This window comes from Panthera tigris, chromosome A1 (assembly GCF_018350195.1).
Source record: "Panthera tigris isolate Pti1 chromosome A1, P.tigris_Pti1_mat1.1, whole genome shotgun sequence".
NCBI lineage: Eukaryota > Metazoa > Chordata > Mammalia > Carnivora > Felidae > Panthera > Panthera tigris.
Window position 1 is genome coordinate 116,453,035 of NC_056660.1, and position 19,357 is coordinate 116,472,391.

The 19,357-nt window shown below is 38.2% G+C and overlaps 1 protein-coding gene across 1 annotated transcript; it reads left to right on the forward strand.

Annotated features, from left to right (window-relative positions):
• Positions 1 to 735: 735 nt before the first annotated feature.
• On the forward strand, positions 736 to 3,192 carry PCDHB1 (protocadherin beta 1). Its single transcript, XM_007077907.2, has one exon. It carries the CDS (start codon positions 736 to 738, stop codon positions 3,190 to 3,192), a length of 2,457 nt encoding a protein of 818 aa, XP_007077969.1.
• Positions 3,193 to 19,357: the final 16,165 nt, after the last annotated feature.

Sequence of the window (19,357 nt, forward strand, 5' to 3'; positions counted from 1 at the left end):
GGTGAGGGTTCTAGGAAAGGAATGGATTTGTGCATATCAAGAGCCTAGTTGGCCAGTTCTCCTATCAATGTACCTACTGGACACCAGGTTCCTGAAAGAAAAACCTCTGTCTGTCCCCTTTCTTTTTCCTGCTGACCACTTTCTCCAAACCCCTGCCCCTGCCTGACTTCCATCTGGCTCCAAAAGACACTGCAGGATCTTTTTTACTACCCCCCCCCCCACCTTTTTTGGTGCAAAACAGGTGATTTTATTAAAACACAGGGACAGGACCCGTGGGCAAAAAGAGCTGCCTTTTTGACTCTCCCTTGATCTCTGGACAAGCAAGGTAGCTTGCTTACTTCTCGCTGTTTGCCGGTTGCTGCAGCAGCCCCAGCCGGCTCCCAGATTGGTGACTTCAGCTTAAGTGACTATCCTCATTGGCTTCTTAATTCCCAAGGACTTTTTTTCTGAAAGGGAATTAAAGACTCTGCGTTGCTTTGGCAACAACTTTCATCCTCTGCCTAACTCTCCAGAATGAGAGCATATCTATTAATACACTGGATAGACTGGGGAGTTGAGTTGCTCAATGCAAATTTTCTTCCAAGTGCAAAACAGCTTACCGGGCTTTGCTAGCCCGGTGCTGCAGTTACAGAGGAGCAAAGCCGAGAGCAGCAGTTCCAAGAATCTGTGGGCAGAAAAGTGAAGTATACCCGCAACAGGTGGCGGCTGCTGCAGAGAGTGCGCTTGTGAGACCGGATGGCGGTTGCGCACAGAAAGCTCATGCAGAACAGGCAAGTAGGGTCTCTTCTCTTTTTTGTGTGCATATCTATGGGAAGTGCAGCAACCATCCGCTACTCCGTGGCAGAAGAGATGGAGAGCGGTTCGTTTGTAGCTAATGTGGCTAAGGACCTGGGGCTGGAGGTAGGGAAGCTGGCTGCGCGCGGGGCGCGGCTGGTTTCCGAGGGCAACAAAGTGCACTTCCGGCTCCACCGCAAGACAGGGGATCTGTTCGTGAAGGAGAAACTGGATAGGGAGTCACTCTGTGGCAAAGCTGACCCGTGTGTTCTGCATTTTGAAATAGTCTTGGTGGAGCCGCTGCAGTCCTTTCGTGTCGAGGTCAGGGTATTTGATATCAATGACAATGCCCCGATTTTCCTAAACAAGGAGCCGCTTTTAAAGATTCCGGAGAGTACCCCCTTGGGTTCACGTTTTCCTCTGCAGAGTGCCCAGGATCTGGACGTGGGCCTCAATGGTCTCCAAAACTACACCTTAAGCCCCAACACGTATTTCCACCTGCATACCCGCTTTCGCAGCCATGGGCCCAAATACGCTGAGCTGGTGCTGGATAAGCCCCTGGACAGAGAGGAGCAGCCTGAAGTCAACTTGACAATTACAGCGGTGGATGGCGGGTCCCCTCCCAAATCTGGCATCGCTCACATCCGTGTGGTCGTTCTGGACGTCAATGACCACGTGCCTCAGTTCTCCAGATTGGTGTACCGCGCTCAGGTACTAGAAAATAGTGCCAATGGTTCTTTGGTGGTCACTGTGAGTGCCACAGACCTGGATGAGGGCTCCAACAAAGATATAACTTATTCCTTAGCTCAAAACCCAGAAGCAATTCTCCAGACGTTTCAGATTGACTCGCAGACTGGGGATGTTCGACTAAGAGGGCCCCTAGATTTTGAAGCAATTGAAACATATGATATTGACATTCAAGCCACCGATGGAGGGGGCCTTTCTGCCCACAGCAAAGTCCTGGTGGAAGTGGTGGATGTTAATGACAATCCTCCTGAAGTGACAATCTCCTCTGTGTCCAGCCCTCTCCCTGAGGACTCCCCATTAGAGACTGTAGTGGCCCTTTTCTCTATCCGAGACCGGGACATTCGAGTGGGAGGAAAAATCATCTGCTTCCTCAGAGAAGACCTTCCCTTTGCAGTCAAACCTACTTTCCGGAATTCTTACTCTCTGGTTACTGACAGAGTCTTGGATCGGGAAGAGGTCTCAGGCTACAATATCACCGTTGTTGCCATGGATACTGGGCCACCCAGTCTGTTCACAGAAACTGTGATTGAGGTGCTAATATCTGACATTAATGACAATCCCCCAATATTTCAGGAAGACTCATACATTTTGACTGTTCGAGAAAACAACAGCCCTGCAATTTTTATTGGCAAAGTTCATGCTGAGGATCTAGATTTGGGTGAGAATGCCCAAGTAACATATACTCTGCTTCCTCCAGAAAGTGGAGATTTATCAGTCTTTGCTTACATCTCCATAAATTCAGACAATGGGAAGCTCTATGCACTGAGAACCATGGATTATGAGGCCATTCAAAAATTTCAGTTTGTGGTAAAGGCAACTGATGGGGGCTTCCTGTCACTGAGTAGCCAGGTTACTGTCAGAGTGGTTGTTCTGGATGACAATGACAACCGCCCAATGATCTTGTACCCACTGCAGAATGGCACCTTGCCCTGCAATGACCTAGTGCCCAGGTCTGCAGAGGCAGGCTACCTGGTGACCAAGGTAGTGGCTGTGGACGGTGACTCAGGTCAGAATTCTTGGCTTTCATATCATCTCCTTAAGGCCACTGACACTGGGTTATTCTCTGTTCAACAACAAAATGGGGAAATCCGTACACTGCGGCAGATAGCTGAAAGAGACCCCGTGGTTCAGAAACTTACAATTCTTGTTCAGGATCATGGCCAACCAGCTCTTTCCACTACTGCCTCACTCAACATTTTGCTGGTAGATGGGTTTTCTGAGCCCTATCTACAGTTTCGGGATCCATCCAAGCATCCTACAAGGGTAAATCCATCCACTAAATATTTGGTCATTTCTCTGGCTGTGCTTTCCTTTCTCTTTCTCCTCTCTGTCACAGTGATCTTTGTTATACACATCTACCAGAAGGTTAAATATAGAGAAAAGTTCACAGTTCAAGAGCATTTCTATGATGACTGTAATTTCCCTAACAACTTGGTACAAGAAGGAGCCAATGGATCTTTATCTCAGCCATGTCCCTATGAAATGTGCTCTGCCACTGGCACTGGCAATAGTGAGTTTCGGTTCCTTAAGCGCTTTATGCCCAACTTCCCCTTCCCACATGGCACTGGAGAAGCAAAAACAGAGGCTGGCTCCAGTTTACCCCCAGATTCTGGTAGGAATAGGTCTCGGGGGTCAGAGGGCCATGGCCAAGTACCTGATAACTATATGTAGTTCTTGCTCATGAGCTATAAGTAATCATTATTCATGTGTCCTCTGGACACATGAATTCTGGACCTGGAAATGCTCAGTTCATTAGTTCTGGACCTGGAAATGCTTAGTTCCACAGAGATATCCTGTTATTTTGCCTTTAAATTGTTTTCTAGTAGACAGTTATGCATGCATGGGGAAGAAAACTAGCTTCTAGTTTTGATACATCAGGAAGCAGTTAGGTTTGAGAAACAGATATATAGCTTATCATTACTCAGAAATTTCTAGATTTTTATTCCTTAGTAAGTGGAGATCATCTTTGAATCATAAGGACACAAATGCCTGGTGAATGGTCCTCATAGATAATCAGGTAAAAGGAAAGGTAAAGAAAAAAAAAGAATTGACTTATTTGAGACTGTGAGTAAGGGTAGAAAGACTAAAGAGATTCAGTTCAGGAATGTTCTCCAAAATTAAGTTAGATGGGATTTCTTAATGGTCGTTTAGGCCTTAGGCAAGCCGAAACCTCTCTTTGTATACAGGTGTCTATCCCTTACTTATCAGAGAACAGTTATTTGAATGTGGAGAATAAAAGGTAGATGAGGGGGAAAAAAATCAGTAAGGCTTATTGTCGTTAACAAATGCTATCAAAATAAAAGATATTAAAGGAAAAAGTGATAATACCAATTAAGTGGCCTTAAGAAAAGATACATTTTCAGATATTACCAGATTGGATTTTAGGCCATTTTCCCTTCTGAGGATTCTGAAGTGATGTCATGGAAACTGAGAAAAAAGGTACTTCCTAGCAAATCATTCATAAAATGAAATGGAATCATGAAAGAAGTTAGGCTTTTTTTTTGATTATCATGGTTTTGCCTTCATAAGCTATTTTAATTTCTCTCATTCTAAAATTTAAAAAACCAATATTAAAACGTTAACATATTTCAATGATGCTAACCACACTACTAACTTGCCTTAAAAGTTTTTTTTAACGTTTGCTTTAGTGACACTTTAATCATGTGCCTTATTTTATTTAAATGTGTGTAAATTCAGACCCATGAGGATATGTCCTGTACAGGAGAGCACAATATTTGTACCTGGATTTCTTAGGGTACAGAAGTATCTCTTAAAATACTTCTTAAATCATATTCATTGATATAAGCTTCATTCATAGAATTATGACTGACTCCGAATGGTACTATCTGGCTGCCTACCTGGTGACCAAGATATACTAAAATTTAGTGATAAGTTATTTTTAAAATGTTAGAAATGCTTAGGGCAGAACTGGTATAACCTATGTCTGCCTTCAGTATTTTCCTTAATATTTTGAGAATGGATAAATCAAATGTGGAATACCAATGAATTGTCTTTTTTATTAATATTAACTGTTTTCCATAAATCATGTTATAATCTGCTCATTTGGAGTAAAGGTCTTTCTTGAACAAAACATGGAATAGTGTTTCAGTATATTTAGGTTAGGATTGTTAAGGTATGCTGAAATCAGAGGCCTTAAGTGAGAAAGAAGATAGAATTCTTTTTTGGGTAAATAGTAATTAGTTAAAACATTATTAACTAAAAGCCTCTGGGTTAACTGCATTTGATTAAATAATTGTCATGGATTAACTGTATTTGATTACATTTCATGATGTGACCATAATCAATGGCAAGACTCTGGCTTGATAGTAAGAATAAGGAAAGAAAATTGTATAGAATGGTGATTTTAAGACTTTGAATTTCATTTTTTTTAAGTTTATTTATTTATTTTGAGAGAGCGGGCAGAGAGAAAGGGAGAGAGAATCTCAAGTAGGCTCCCCAACATTAGCACAATGCCTAACGTGGGGCTCGAACTCATGAACTGTGAGATCATGACCTGAGCTGAAATCCAGAGTCCACGCTTAACTGACTGAGCCACCCAGGTGCCCCTAAGACTTTGAATTTCAAATAGTAAAGTTCACATACACAAATACACAAAATGGATGGAAAATGTAGATTTGTCAACTTTTTCCATGTATGGAAAAATAATTAAAATGAAACAAACACTATTAATTTGTAACATTATTTCACAAAGGAAATGGCATTTTAATGTAAAAATGATAATACAGTGATCCAATAAAGGAAACTGTCCTCTAAACTAAAAACGTCATTTTATGAAAAATGTATTATGCCATTATTGGGCTCATTTTTGCCTTAGACCAGTGAAACTTTGGCCATGGACTTCAGATTGACAACCACTGTGTTAATTGATGATCTATCATTTTTATTCAGACTTCAAGTTTCTAAGAAAATTCCAATTGTACTTGATGATTAAAAACTAAAAACATCTCTGTATCAATTTGCTGAATGTGATGTGAGCCATTTGAATTTGGAGAGCACTCTATATACCAGCTGAGATTAAGTCAGATTTCCATCCGCAAGTTAAAATAAAGAATGGAAATAATTAGGACAGTTACCTTCCCTCAAATGTCAACTGACGTTATAACTATGTATTTAGTCAAAGACCTAATTCAAGTGCTTTAAAGTGCTCTTGTATAAAAAGGCCATGATAAATATTCAATTAAAAATATCTAATTTGGGCAAATTGCTTCAATAACCTATTTAACTTTGAAATATATATAGACTTACATTTATACTGGAAGTTTTAAGTTATAAGGAATTTAAGCCCTTTAGAAATTTTTTGTTATGAGATAATTTTAGACTTACAAAACCACATGAGTAGTATAAAGTTCCCTTCACCTAGCTTCCCTTAATGTTAACATCTTACATAACCGTTGCCAGTTATCAAAATTAAGAAATTAACCTTCGTACAATTCTATTAACTAAACTACAGACTTTACTTAGGTTTCACCACTTTTTTCCCTAGTGTCCTTTTTCTTTTCAAGGATCCAATCCAAAATCCTACAACACATTTAATTATGTCTCCTTAGTTTCTACCATCCATGATAGTTTCTTAACCTTTCCTTGTCTTTCATGACCTCAAGACTTTTGAAGAGTACTAGTCAGTTATTTGTAAAAATGTTCCTCAACTTTTTTCAGTTTTATTGAGATATAATTGACATATAGTACTGAATATGTTAAAGGCATACAGGATAATGACTTGATTTACATGTATTGTGAAATGATTACCATAATAATTTTAGTTAACAAACATGTTCCTCAATTTGAGATTGTCTTTGTCTTCTGTAGATTATTTTCCTTTTAACTTTTTTTAATGTTTATTATTTATTTTTGAGAGAGAGAGAGAGAGAGAGAGAGAGAGAGAGAGAGAGTGGGGGAGGGGCAGACAGAGAAGGAGACACGGAATCCGAAGCAGGCTCCAGACTCTGAGCTGTCAGCGCAGAGCCCAATGCAGGGCTTGAACCCGTGAACCATGAGATCATGAGATCATGACCTGAGCCAAAGTCGGACACTCAACCAACTAAGCCACCCAGGCACCCCATAGATTATTGATGCTATGCATTATTGGGAAGAATACTGCAGAAATGATATTGTATCCTTCTCAGTACATCATTATCAGGGGGTACATGATGTCAATGTGTCCTATTGACTGGTGACATTAATCTTTTAAAAAAATTGTGGTTAAAAATAACACAAAATTTACCATGTTAAAGATTTTTAAGTGTACAGTTCAGTAGTGTTAAGGTGATATTAATCTCCAACACTTGCTTAATATAATATCTGTCAAGTTTCTCCACTGTAAAGTTACTATTTCTCTCTTTGTAATTAATAAATACTTGGAGAGAGACGCTTTGAAACTATGCAAATATCATGTTTCTGCTTAAACTTTTGCCCATTAATTTTTGTATCCATTGCTGGATATTTCCTATGGCAATTAACACTGTGGCATTTAGATGGTAATTTTCTATTTCCCTGATTCCTTTTACACTAATTAATTGAAATTCTCCTATAAGGAAATCTTGTCATTTCTCCTCTATTTACTTATTATGTAGTCATTTCTTTATGTATAGTCTCATGGATATTTACCTTTTTATTTGGGTTATAATTCAATGTTATTATTATTTATTTTGTTGTTCAGGAAGTCTTTTTATCTGGGATGAAAAGCAGATTTATAAGACTGGAATTATCCACATAGAACACATTTGGCCAAAATAAGTATTTCTTTGTAACTCTATATTCTGTATGATCTTAAACAAGTATAAGTTTCTTAAATCTTGTTAAAGTTTCTTCATAATGATGTTTTAACTTCAAATAAAAATTACATTAATTTGATTTAAAATTTCCATTACAGTTATAAAACTACTAAATAAACAGTAAACTATGAAAACTTTAAATTTTATTATGTGGGCATGTTTATATATTTATAAGCTATGTTTAATAGAGTTGTCAGTTAAGACATAGATTTATATGCTGAAATTAGACATACAGATATACAAGAAATGGAATTGGTCTGTCTGGTTCTACTTAATTCTCCTAAAAATAAGTAAATATATTGCTTTCTCTGCAATGTCTCTGTATTTTGCTGTTGTTGGTTTCTTTTTTTTAATGTTTTTAAATTTATTTTTGAGAGAGAGAGCATGAGAAGGGGAGGGGCAGAGAGAGAGAGGGAGACAGAGGATCTGAAGTGGGCTCTGCTCTGACAGCAGTGAGCCCTATGTGGAGCTCGAACTCAGAAACCGCGAGATCATGACCTGAGCCGAAGTCAGACACTCAACCAGTGAGGCACCCAAGTGCCCGTGTTGGTTTCTATTTAAAGATGAATTTGTCTCCTTTGTGGAAGCAGAACTCATCCATGTAAGTCTCCTATACAAAGGCCTATTTTCTGTACAGTTGAGTATCATTAAAGTATGCAACTAATCAGACACTCTTCAACCAAAAATTTGACTTCATTTACAATTTCTGTAACACTTAAAAATATTACTAAAGTATTGGTTGTGTTTATATAACACTGAAATAAAATATTAAAAAGTAAAAATGACACAGTTTTCTCTTAAGCTGGTGAAGCAAGCTTATACTTCTGTGCACCATGCCCTGCTCACATGAACACACAAAAAAATAGATAAAAATTAAAAATTAGAAAATGTGTAAAACAAAATGGAACAAACATAAAATAGTGAACAAGGATGAAGCCCTTATATTTCTGAGCTACAGAATGGGAAGCTGGCATTGGTTGTCATAAGTTTGGCTCTGATGGGCTATTGGGAGAAAAATGTTCTCCATGCAAGATGGAAAATAAAAGCTGGGGTCGCTGCTTAGAGCCAGAAGCTAAATGGGTCTATCTTGCTCATGAAAAAAATGTTGAAAAACCACTGCCAAAAATTTCTGAAGTTATGACACACACAAATGGAAATATATTCCACTCTCATGGATTGGAAGAAAAAATATTGTTAAAAGGTTCATACTACCCAAAGCAATCTATAGATTTAATGCAATCCCTATCAAAATACCAACAGCATTTTTCACAAAACTAGAACAAGTGATCCTAAAATTTGTGTGAAACCACAAAGGACCCCAGATAGCCTAAACAATCTTGAAAATACAAAACAAAGCTGAAATTATCAAAATTCCAGATTTCAAGTTATATTACAAAGCTATAATAATCAAAACAGTATGATATTGGCACAGAAATAGACACATACATGAGTAGAACAGGATGGGAAGCCCAGAAACAAACCCATGATTATATGGTCAGTTAATCTTAAACAAAAGAGACAAGAATACACAATAGGAAAATGACAGTCCAACAAATGATGTTTGGAAAACTGGATGGCTACATGCAAAAGAATGAAACTGGATTACTCTCTTACACCATAAAGAAAAATAAACTCAAAATGGATTAAAGACCTAAATGTAAGACCTGAAATCATAAAAATCCAAGAAGAGAGCACATGCAGTAATTTCTCTGATATTGGCCATAGCAACATTTTTCTAGATATATCTCCTGTGGCAAAAGTTAAAGCAAAAATAAATTATTGGGATGAGATCAAACTAAAAAGCTTCTGCACAGCAAAGGAAACAACGAAACTAATGGAAAACCAACTGAATGAGAGAAAGACATTTGCAAATGATGTATCCAATAAAGGGTTAGTATCCAAAATATATAAAGAATTTACACAACTCAACATCCCAAAAACAAATAATCCAATTAAAAAATAAGCAGAAGACATGAACAGATATTTCTCCAAAGAAGACATCCAGATGTCCAAAAGACTCATAAAAAGATGCTCAGCATTACTCATCATCAAGAAAACACAAGTCAAAACTACAATGAGATATCACCTCATACCTGTCAGAATGGTTAAAATCAAAAACACAGGAAACAAGTGTTGGCAAGGATGTGGAGAAAAAGGAACCCTCATGCACTCTTAGTGGGAATGCAAACTGGTACAGCCACTGTGGAAAACAGCATGGAAGTTCCTCAAAAAATTAAAAATAGAACTACTCCATGATCCAGTAATCACACTACTGGGAATTTACCCAAAGAACACAAAAACACCAATTCAAAAGGATATATGCATCCCTATGTTTATGGCAGCATTATTTACAATAATTAGAAGCAGTCCAAGTGTCTGTTGATAGATGAATGGATAAAGAGGTGAAACACACACACACACTCACACACACACTTGAATTTATTCAGCCATATAAAGAATGAAATCTTGACATTTGCAACAACATGGATGGAGCTAGAGAGTATAATGCTAACCAAAATATGTCAGTCAGAGAAAGACAAATACCATATGGTTTCATTCGTATATGGAATTTAAGAAACCAGTGAACGAAGGAAGAAAAAGACACAAACCAAGAAACAGACTCTTAACTATAGAGAACAAACTGATGGTTACCAGAGGGGAGGTCAGTGGGGGAATGGGTGAAATAGGAGATGGGAATTAAATAGTACACTTATCACGATGAGCACTCAGTAATGTATAGAATTGTTGAATCATTATATTGTATACCTGAGACTAATATAGCACTGTATGTTAACTATACCAGAATTAAGATTAAAAACTTAATAAAAATTTAAAAAAGAAAGTCTCAGTAAAGAAATAAAAAATACAAAGAAGAACTAAATGGAAATTTTAGAACTGAAATATACAATAACTAAAATAAAAAGCTTAGTGGATAGGCTGAATAGTAGAATGGAGGAAATAGACAAAAGAATCAGTTAATTGGCATACAGAACAATAGAAATTACCCAGTCTGAACAAGAAAGAAAATATACTTTAAAGTAAATGAACAGAATTTCAGAGATGTGTGGGAAAATAACAAAAGATCTAATATTTGTGTCATTGGAGGTGTAGAAGGAAAGGAGAAGGAGGATAGGGCTAAAAAAGTATGCAAAGGGATAGACTGACAACTATCCATATTTGGCTAAAGACATACGCTTGGATATTTAAAAAGCTGAGCAAGGGGCAACTGGGTGGCTCAGTCAGTTAAGCCTTTGACTCTTGATCTCAACATAGGTCTTGATCTCAAGGTCATGAGTTCAAGCCCTGCATTAGGCTTCATGTTGGGCTCTGCACTGGTCATGAAGCCTACTTAAAAAAAACTGAGACTCCAAACAGTAAAAAACTAAGAAATCCACACCAAGACATGTTATAGTCAAACTTCTGAAAACTAAGACAAAAAGTCTTGAAAGCAGCTAGAAAAAGGACACTAAAAAATTACCTATAGGGGAAAACCAATTTGAATGATAGGGGGTTTCTCATCAGAAATGATGGAGGCCAGAAGCAAGTAGCACAATGTTTCTAGTGACTGAAAGAAAAGAACTGTCAACCCAATATCCCATACCCAGTTAAAAGATCCTTCAGGAATAAAGAGGACATCAAGACATTCTCAGGTGAAGGAAAACTGAGAGCTTTGTCATTAGCAGACTGACCCTAAAAGAATGGCTAAGAGAAGTTCTCTAAACAGAAAGGAAATAATTTAAAAGGGAACCGTGGGGGGTGCCTGGGTGGCTCAGTTGGTTAAGCGTCCAACTTTGGCTTAGGTCGTGATCTAGGAGTCCATGTGTTTGAGCCCCACATTGGGCTCTGTGCTGACAGCTCAGAGCCTGGAGCCTGCTTTTAGATTCTGTGTCTCTGTCTCTCTCTGCCCCTCTCCTGCTCGCACTTGCCCTTTCTCACTCTCGCTCTCTCTCAAAAAATAAATAAACATTAAAAAAAAATTTTTTTAAAAGGAAACTTGGAACATCAGTAAACAATAAAGAACACAGTGAGTAAAAATGGGTGAATACAATAGGCTTTCTTCTCCTCTTGAATTTCCTAAATTATGTTGAAACAAAAATGGCAACACTGCCTGATGTGGTTCTGAATGTATATAGAGGGAATAACTAACTATATTTCATTCAAACAGATGAAATGATATAAGTAGACTGTGAAAAGTTATCTATATATAATGTAATACCTAAAGCAGCCACTAAAAAGTCTTATAAAGCAATATACTCAGAAACACTATAGATAAATCTAAATCAAATGTTTAAAAATGGTCAAGTAACCTACAGAAAGATAGAGAGAAAGAAAACAGAAACAAACAGAAACCAAAAATTAAAATGGCAGACTTAAGCCCTAGCATATGAATAATTACATTAAATGTAAGTGATCCAGCGGTACCTGGGTGGCTCAGTGGGTTAAGCATCCGAATTTGGTTCAGGTCATGATCTCACCGTTCATGGGTTCGAGCCCTGCAGCAGGCTCTGTGCTGACAGCTCGGAGCCTGGAGCCTGTTTCAGATTCTTTGTCTCCCTCTCTCTCTGTCCCTCCCCTGCTCGCACTCTGTCACTCTCTCAAAAATAAACATTAAAAGATTTTTTTTAAATGTAAATGATCCAAACACACCAGTTAAAGACAGAAGTTGGCAGAATGGATTAAAAAACATGACTTCAATATATACTGTCTATAATAAATTCACTTCAGATATAACAATACAGGTTAGTTGAAAGTTAAAGTATGGGAAAATATATATCATAAATATGTTAATAAAAGAAAGCAGGTGTGGCCATATTAATATCAGAAATTTCAGAGAAAGAAAATTATCAGAGGCAGAAAGGTACATGATATAGTGGTAAGAAAGTCAGTTCACTAAGAAGCCATAGTGATCCTAAATGCTCATGTGTGGAACAACAGAGCTGCAATATATGTGAAGCAAAATTGATAGAACAGAAAGGAGAGACAGACAAATTCACAACTGTAGTTTGGAGACCTCAGCATTTCTCTCGGCCATTGACAGAAGAAGTAGACAAACTCAGCAAGAACTCGACAACCAACTAACAGGATCTAATAGACATATATAGGACACTCTACCCAAGAAGAACAGAATTACACTCTTTCTAAGTGCTCACAGAACATGTACCAAAATAGTAGATTATATCCTGGACCATTAAATAAATCTTAACAAATTTAAAGTAATTATTATGATAGAGAAGGCACTCAGCAACCACAAAAAAAGTAAACTAGAAATCACTAATAGAAGGATAAGATAAAACTATCCAAAACACTTCAAACCTAAATGATACACATATAAATAATGCACATATTAAGGAGGAAGTGCCAAGGGCAATTTTAAAGTGCATTGAACTGAATGAAAATGAAAATACAACATATCAGAATTTGTGGGGCACAGCTAAAATAGTGTTAGGAGGGAAATGTATAGTATTAAATGTAAACATTAAGACAGAGGAAAAGCCTCAAATCAATAAGCCTACCCTCAAGAACCTAGACAAAGAAGAACAAAACACATCCAAAGCAAGGAGATGGAAGTATATAATAATAAAAGCAGAAGTCAATGAAATTCAAAACAGAAAAATAATAGAAACAATTAGTGAAGCAGAGAGCTTGTTCTTAGAGAAGTTCAAAGAAAAAGAGAAAATACAAAGTACTAATCCCAGGAATGAAACAGATCATTACCACAGACCTTGGAGATATCAAAAGGATTAAAAGGGAGGGGCGCCTGGGTGGCTCCTTGGTTTAAGCTCAGGTCATGATCTCATGGTTTGTGGGATCCAGCATGTGAATCAGGCTCTTTGCTGACAGAGTGGAGCCTGCTTGGCATTCTCTCTCCCTCTCTGCCACTCCCCTGAATGTGTTTTCTCTCTTTCTCTCTCTCTCTCTCTCTCTCTCTCTCTCTCTCTCTCTCTCTCTCTCTGTAAATAAACATTTAAAAAAGCTGATATTGTTAACACAACAAATTACTCACATGTGCATACAACTCAAGTTGCAGGACTCTGCTTTAAATTGAGTATTAGACATCTGTACCAAATTCAAATCAGAAAAAAGGGCCCATCCCTAGTCGTTTAGTTGTCAACCCACAATACTTCATAAAGTCTCTGTGCTGTTCACCCACTGAAAGACTGCATTGAGGGGCGCCTGGGTGGCTCAGTCGGTTAAGCGGCCGACTTCGGCTCAGGTCATGATCTCGCGGTCCGTGAGTTCGAGCCCCGCGTCGGGCTCTGTGCTGACAGCTCAGAGCCTGGAGCCTGTTTCAGATTCTGTGTCTCCCTCTCTCTGACCCTCCCCCGTTCATGCTCTGTCTCTGTCTCAAAAATAAATAAACGTTAAAAAAAATTAAAAAAAAAAAAGGAAAGACTGCATTGAATTTCACATAAGCCCTGATGTTCCCATCTTTTGAGAAAATCTCATTTCTCACAAAATCAGAAATACTTCATCAGGAGTAGAAAATAATTTCACTGGGTTTGTGTTTAAGTTGGTACCATAAAATTCAACTTAGTTCAAACCTCACCTCCTCTGGAATCTTCCTCATAGCCCATTTCTGTTCTTACTTAGTATCCCTTTGAGTAGTCATAGTGCCTGTGCAAATCTCTTATCTTGGCCCTTAGCTCCCACTAAGGTCATTGTCTCTGGGTCCCCCTTCTAGGCTGTAACCTCCTGGGGTGTAGGCACCAGGCTTTATTCCATTTTCTACCCTCAATATCTTTCACACGGCCTGGATATAATCCCAAACACCTGCCGATGAATTAATAAATTCAATTAATGCATGGCCAAATGGGTGGCCTCTCTGAAATGGAAGAAATCCAGTTCAAGTTACTCTCAAAAGAAATTGTACAGCTATGATAGTATAACAAAATAATTGATAATTAGAAATATAATAAAACCGTGCACCAATTAATAATTGTTTTTGTTCACATTGGTTAAACCAAAAACCCGAGGAGTAGCCCGAAGAAATAATTTAAGAACTGTGCCACCAGACGACGGACATGACGAAGAACAGATTTTGACAGTTTCTGACGGAAAGCTTGGTATATACATCAGGTTTTCAGTTCGGACGCCTGGTGGTGCTACAGGCTAAAAAGTAGGAGGAGGAGCCTGACATTTGCCGCAGACTCCATTTTAGAAAAGACAAAACCTGAAAGGTGCTGGGGATGGACGCGGCTTGGAAAGTGTCGGCTGCAAGCTCGGATTGCAGACCTTTCTTAAAATGAATGAGAACTAGACATAAATTGACGTTATTCCTCTTGCAGGACTCCCAAAGGCTTCGTTTGTTACAGACAGCGCCTTCAGAGGATGTGCAGGAAATTGTGGGAGAGAAAATCTGGCAGAAAAGGCAAGTGGTGAGTTTTCCTTTTCTTCCCGAGCGTATTGCAGGCGGCCCTGGGAAAGGAAGGTGGCTATTAATGGCCGGAGTTTCCGGAGATTTGGCGTCGGCTGCGGGAAGGGGAGCGTCCGTGTACCTGTGGGAGGACAGACAAGAAGAGCAGGGTGGTTTCCAAACAAATCCAAGAATATTTTAGCTCCACCCACAGAAGAGTCTTTTCTCCCGAACAGGAAACCATACCTGTAGGAGTTCAGCGTTTCCAAGTATTACCTGTAAACTTCTTTTTGGTTTTCTGAGAAAAAGCTATGAGTCTAAGATGTACCTTCTTTGAAAAATTCTTCTGAACGTTGCAGAATGTGCACCGGGGACACGCGTGAGATTTGGGTGAATTTTCCGTAACTGGAAACTACACCATCAGTTCAATATCCATTCTCACAATAAAGTGCGATGCAATAGTGGGGTAAGTAATTTACTCATTCGTGGCAAAAGAAATCTCTGGATGAAGAACAACCCAAGGTAAGTCTGACTGTCACAGAGAGGAATGGTAGTTATCAGCACTAGTTGGGACCTCCTAGGTCCAAATAATGACAACCAGCGACAACCCTTTTGATGCATTCCCCTTGGCAACCTGGTTGTCAGAAGTTTCTGCTGAAGATTTAGTCTTAATAATTAAGAAGCGGCTCGCTGAATAATCTGAGCTCACTAAATCCTCCAATATCTGGAAACTACTCGGGAACATTTTAATTACTGCTGATATCTGTGCATTGTAAATATGCACTGCAAGGAAATTACCAGGCAGTTTCAGGGCTATGTGCTGAATACTTAGAAAATTTACAGCAGAAATAGTTTCAGAAATCTTTCTCCCTGTGAAGGATGTTGGATGACAATCTCAATGGATCACAGTTCCACAGAATTGGTCATGTTGACACTTAATCTTCTCATCCTGGAAAACTTCCAGAAACAGACTTCACCTTTTCAAGGATCATAATCTAAGCACTCTGGACTAAAAAGAAGATGCCTTGATCCTTCCTTCCAGAATTTTTTTTCCATTAAATGTTCAAAATATTCCATACTCTGCCAGCCTAATGCAGGACGGAGAGAAGAGAGATTCATGCAAGCAACATCACTTTATCTTCAATGAAACTAAGTTCTTTGAAGCTGAAAACAAGACAATAGGTAGATACAGCTATCATCCTTGGTATTGTTGCTTTGGGGCTCTGGATAAAAAGCAGAGGAAAACATCCCTTTTCTGAATAGCATCATAGTTGTTTTACCGCTCTACCTTTAGTAGTGTTTTCTTCGGAGGCACAGCTAAGGTTAATTTATAGTCAACAAGTACTGATAACTTAGCTATTTTTATCTTTTTATTTACCTCATAATGGTCTTGGTTTAGAAGCCAGTAACTTCTATATTAAGTACTGAAAAAGAATGCATTGTTTTCTGTGCAGACCTAATTTCCTTTGATCTTTCATAAAGGTAAGTTACCCCTAAAATTTTGTGTACACTATCCTAGGAGGTATCCCAGTGCGTGACCAGGAAACTCATCCCACTCTATCCATAAAATGATAATCTTCAAGAGGGAAGTATTCCCAGGGAAGGCTGGGCTATTTCTTTTAAAGTCATCTTTTATTTTCTTGATATTTCATAGAGGATGGCCCATAAATTGTGATAGTTTACTTTTCAGCTAGACTCCTGTCCATCTGCTAAATTCAAATAACTATTTGATTACTATTATGTAGTTTTTACTTTTTATTGAAATAAAGTCACTTTATTTTGATGACATCGATGAGACAAAATCAAATGCAGATATCAAACCTCAGGAAAAAAGTAATTGATAGAAATAAATGTCTCCTTCATTATTTACGGTGTAATCCACTGAGTTGTGTGAAGCTTATTTATTGATATGCTAAATTTGTATGTGTTAATTTTTACTAAGTTTTCTTATTAAGATAAAAAAATAATTCATTCTTTAATAATTAATATCCCAGCATCTCCAATACACTGAAACAGAATGCCATTTAATATGGAGTGGTGAAATAACCTCATCTTTCTTCTCTTTGCATCAATGTTTAATAGTCTCTGGTATGGTTTAGAATAATCAAAGACAGCAGATACAAAAGCATGATATGCCTCAAATGAGATCTAATTGCTGGTTTTTAATGTATTTGTAATAGTTGCTGAGAAACTAAAAATACACATTATTCAATACATTAGATAATAAGCCTATTACATAAATATGAAATATTTGATATTTATGTTTGTCTCCCTAAAATACTTTTCTTCTTTCTGGAGAGTTTGAAAAACTAAGAGAAGCCTGGTGATTACACTGCAGGCTCAGATGGTAGAGCAAGCTGACTGCAAATATACACTGTATGCTCCATATTAAACTACCCTGACTTTGAGAGTGTATTGGAAGCCTGAGACTCTGGTGGCATAAAGAACACAAAGATCAGTGTGATAAAACTGGTTATTCAAAGCTGTATTTGCTAAAAAGGTGTTAGAAGAAGGAATAATGGAATACTTAAAGCCCAATCTAAGACAAACTTTGATTGTTTCTATTTTACTTAGCATATAACATTGAGGAAACTGAACTCCTACAGAATTCTGTTCCAGAGGCACTAGGGAGCACTTCCTTCATTGCTAATTTAGCAGATATTTTGGGCCTGAGAGTGGGGAAGCTATGGGTGGTGGTTGAGGGGGGTGGGGATGAGAGGGTAATTAATATTTCTGAAGATAAAAGACAGCATTTTCGAACCAACAGACTCAGGATTTGCTGCTAAATAGAAATTGGATCCAGAGTTGGTGTACAGACCAAGCGAGACACGGGCGCTGAATTTTCAGTTGCTAAAATAAAATCTTTTGCATTTTTCCAAGATGAGATTCATGGATACAGTCATTCACCAGTGTCTTCTTGGACTTGAAAATGCTGCAAAAAATCCATTAGAGCATTGCTATATTAACCAAAGTCCATAAAGGTGGCAGGACTTGGATATAAACAACAGTATTCATAAGTATACCTTGAATCCCAATTCTCATGTCTACTTTTGACAACTGCCAGGACAGTGGTGGCAAGAAATATCCAGAGCTGGAATGGCAGATTTCTCAGTGGAAAGAAATGGGTTGGGTTTAACTTAACCATAACAATATTGGATGATCAGTATTGGTGGCCAGACCCAGATCTGCACTGGTCTTCATTAGAAAAGTTGTTGGTTGTCAGTTATTTTGCTCAGCTGTATTATAAATTGTTAATCCCAGAAGAAAGCTTTCTCTCCTTGGCTATCACCATTTTTGTCAGAGATTGGAATATAAGATATAATAGAGAAATATTTTTAAGGTATTTCTGGGCTCCTAAAGACTTAAGGAAAACTTCTGATAAAACATAGATATTGGGGGGGGGGTTAAGCAACTGACTTGATTTTGGCTCAGGTCATGATCTCATGGTTTGTGGAATTGAGCCCCCCGTGGGGCTCTACACTGACAGCACAGAGCGTATTTGGGATTCTCTCTCTCTTTCTCTCTCTCTGCCTCTGCCTCTCCCACTCATAAACACACGCACACACTCTCAAAATAAATAAACTTTAAATAAACATAGATAATGGTTTTTAAAAACCCATTAATAAAATCCATAGATTCCAAGGCAATATTAAAGTACAGTGTGTAGGGGCGCCTGGGTGGCTCGGTCGGTTAAGCATCTGACTTCGGCTCAGGTCATGATCTCACGGTCCGTGAGTTCGAGCCCCGCGTCGGGCTCTGTGCTGACTGCTCAGAGCCTGGAGCCTGTTTCACATTCTGTGTCTCCCTCTCTCTCTGCCCCTCCCCTGTTCACGCTCTGTCTCTCACTGTCTCAAAAATAAACGTTAAAAAATATATATATATTAAAAAAATATTCAAAAAAAAATAAAGCACAGTGTGTATTCTGAGATCATCAGTTATGAAGGACTTTCTGGAAAGTATATTGTCCTGATGTAAAGAAGACTCCACTCCTGTTAATCATGTCATTAATTATGAACTACATCCCAGGGCACTAGTTTGAGACCTTAGTTGCTGTTTTTGTTTCAGATCCAAACCAGATAAACAATAGAGATGTTCTGTCTTCATAATACCTTCCCTACACCCTAAAACCTTTGGTTGAGATGGACATTAAAAATACAAGTACAATTCTATTATCACTGCCAGAAATCAGGAGTTTCTCAAGCTGAAAATGAAACGTAATATAACCATATCTTTATTTTCACCAAATGGCCTCTACTTAACAAGCAAGAGAACACAGCTTCTGAGAGCATGTGCTCTAGTAGCACATGTAGCTGCTGTAGATACTTAGAAAACTGCCCAAGTAACTACTGCCTCCTGCTGCCCCTCCCTCAAAATGAACACAAAGAACTTGTTTGCTCTGACATCTCTGAATTGTAAGGCCCTAAGTATCAAGTTCTGCATAAGGGAAAGAGCAGCTGTCTCAAATTGAGCAGCATGTATATACTACCAGTATATACTACCAAGTTTCTGAGTAATAGCAACCTACCCATGATCTGACTTAAGGTTATAGTCAAGGACACTGAGATGCCACCTTACTCCATGTTCAGACTATGACCTGTTGCTGGTCAGTTGTCTTTTTCAGCTCTACTGACCATATTTTAACAGGTGCCAGGAAAAGTTTTAGACTCCTCACTTAGCATCTACTTGGTCA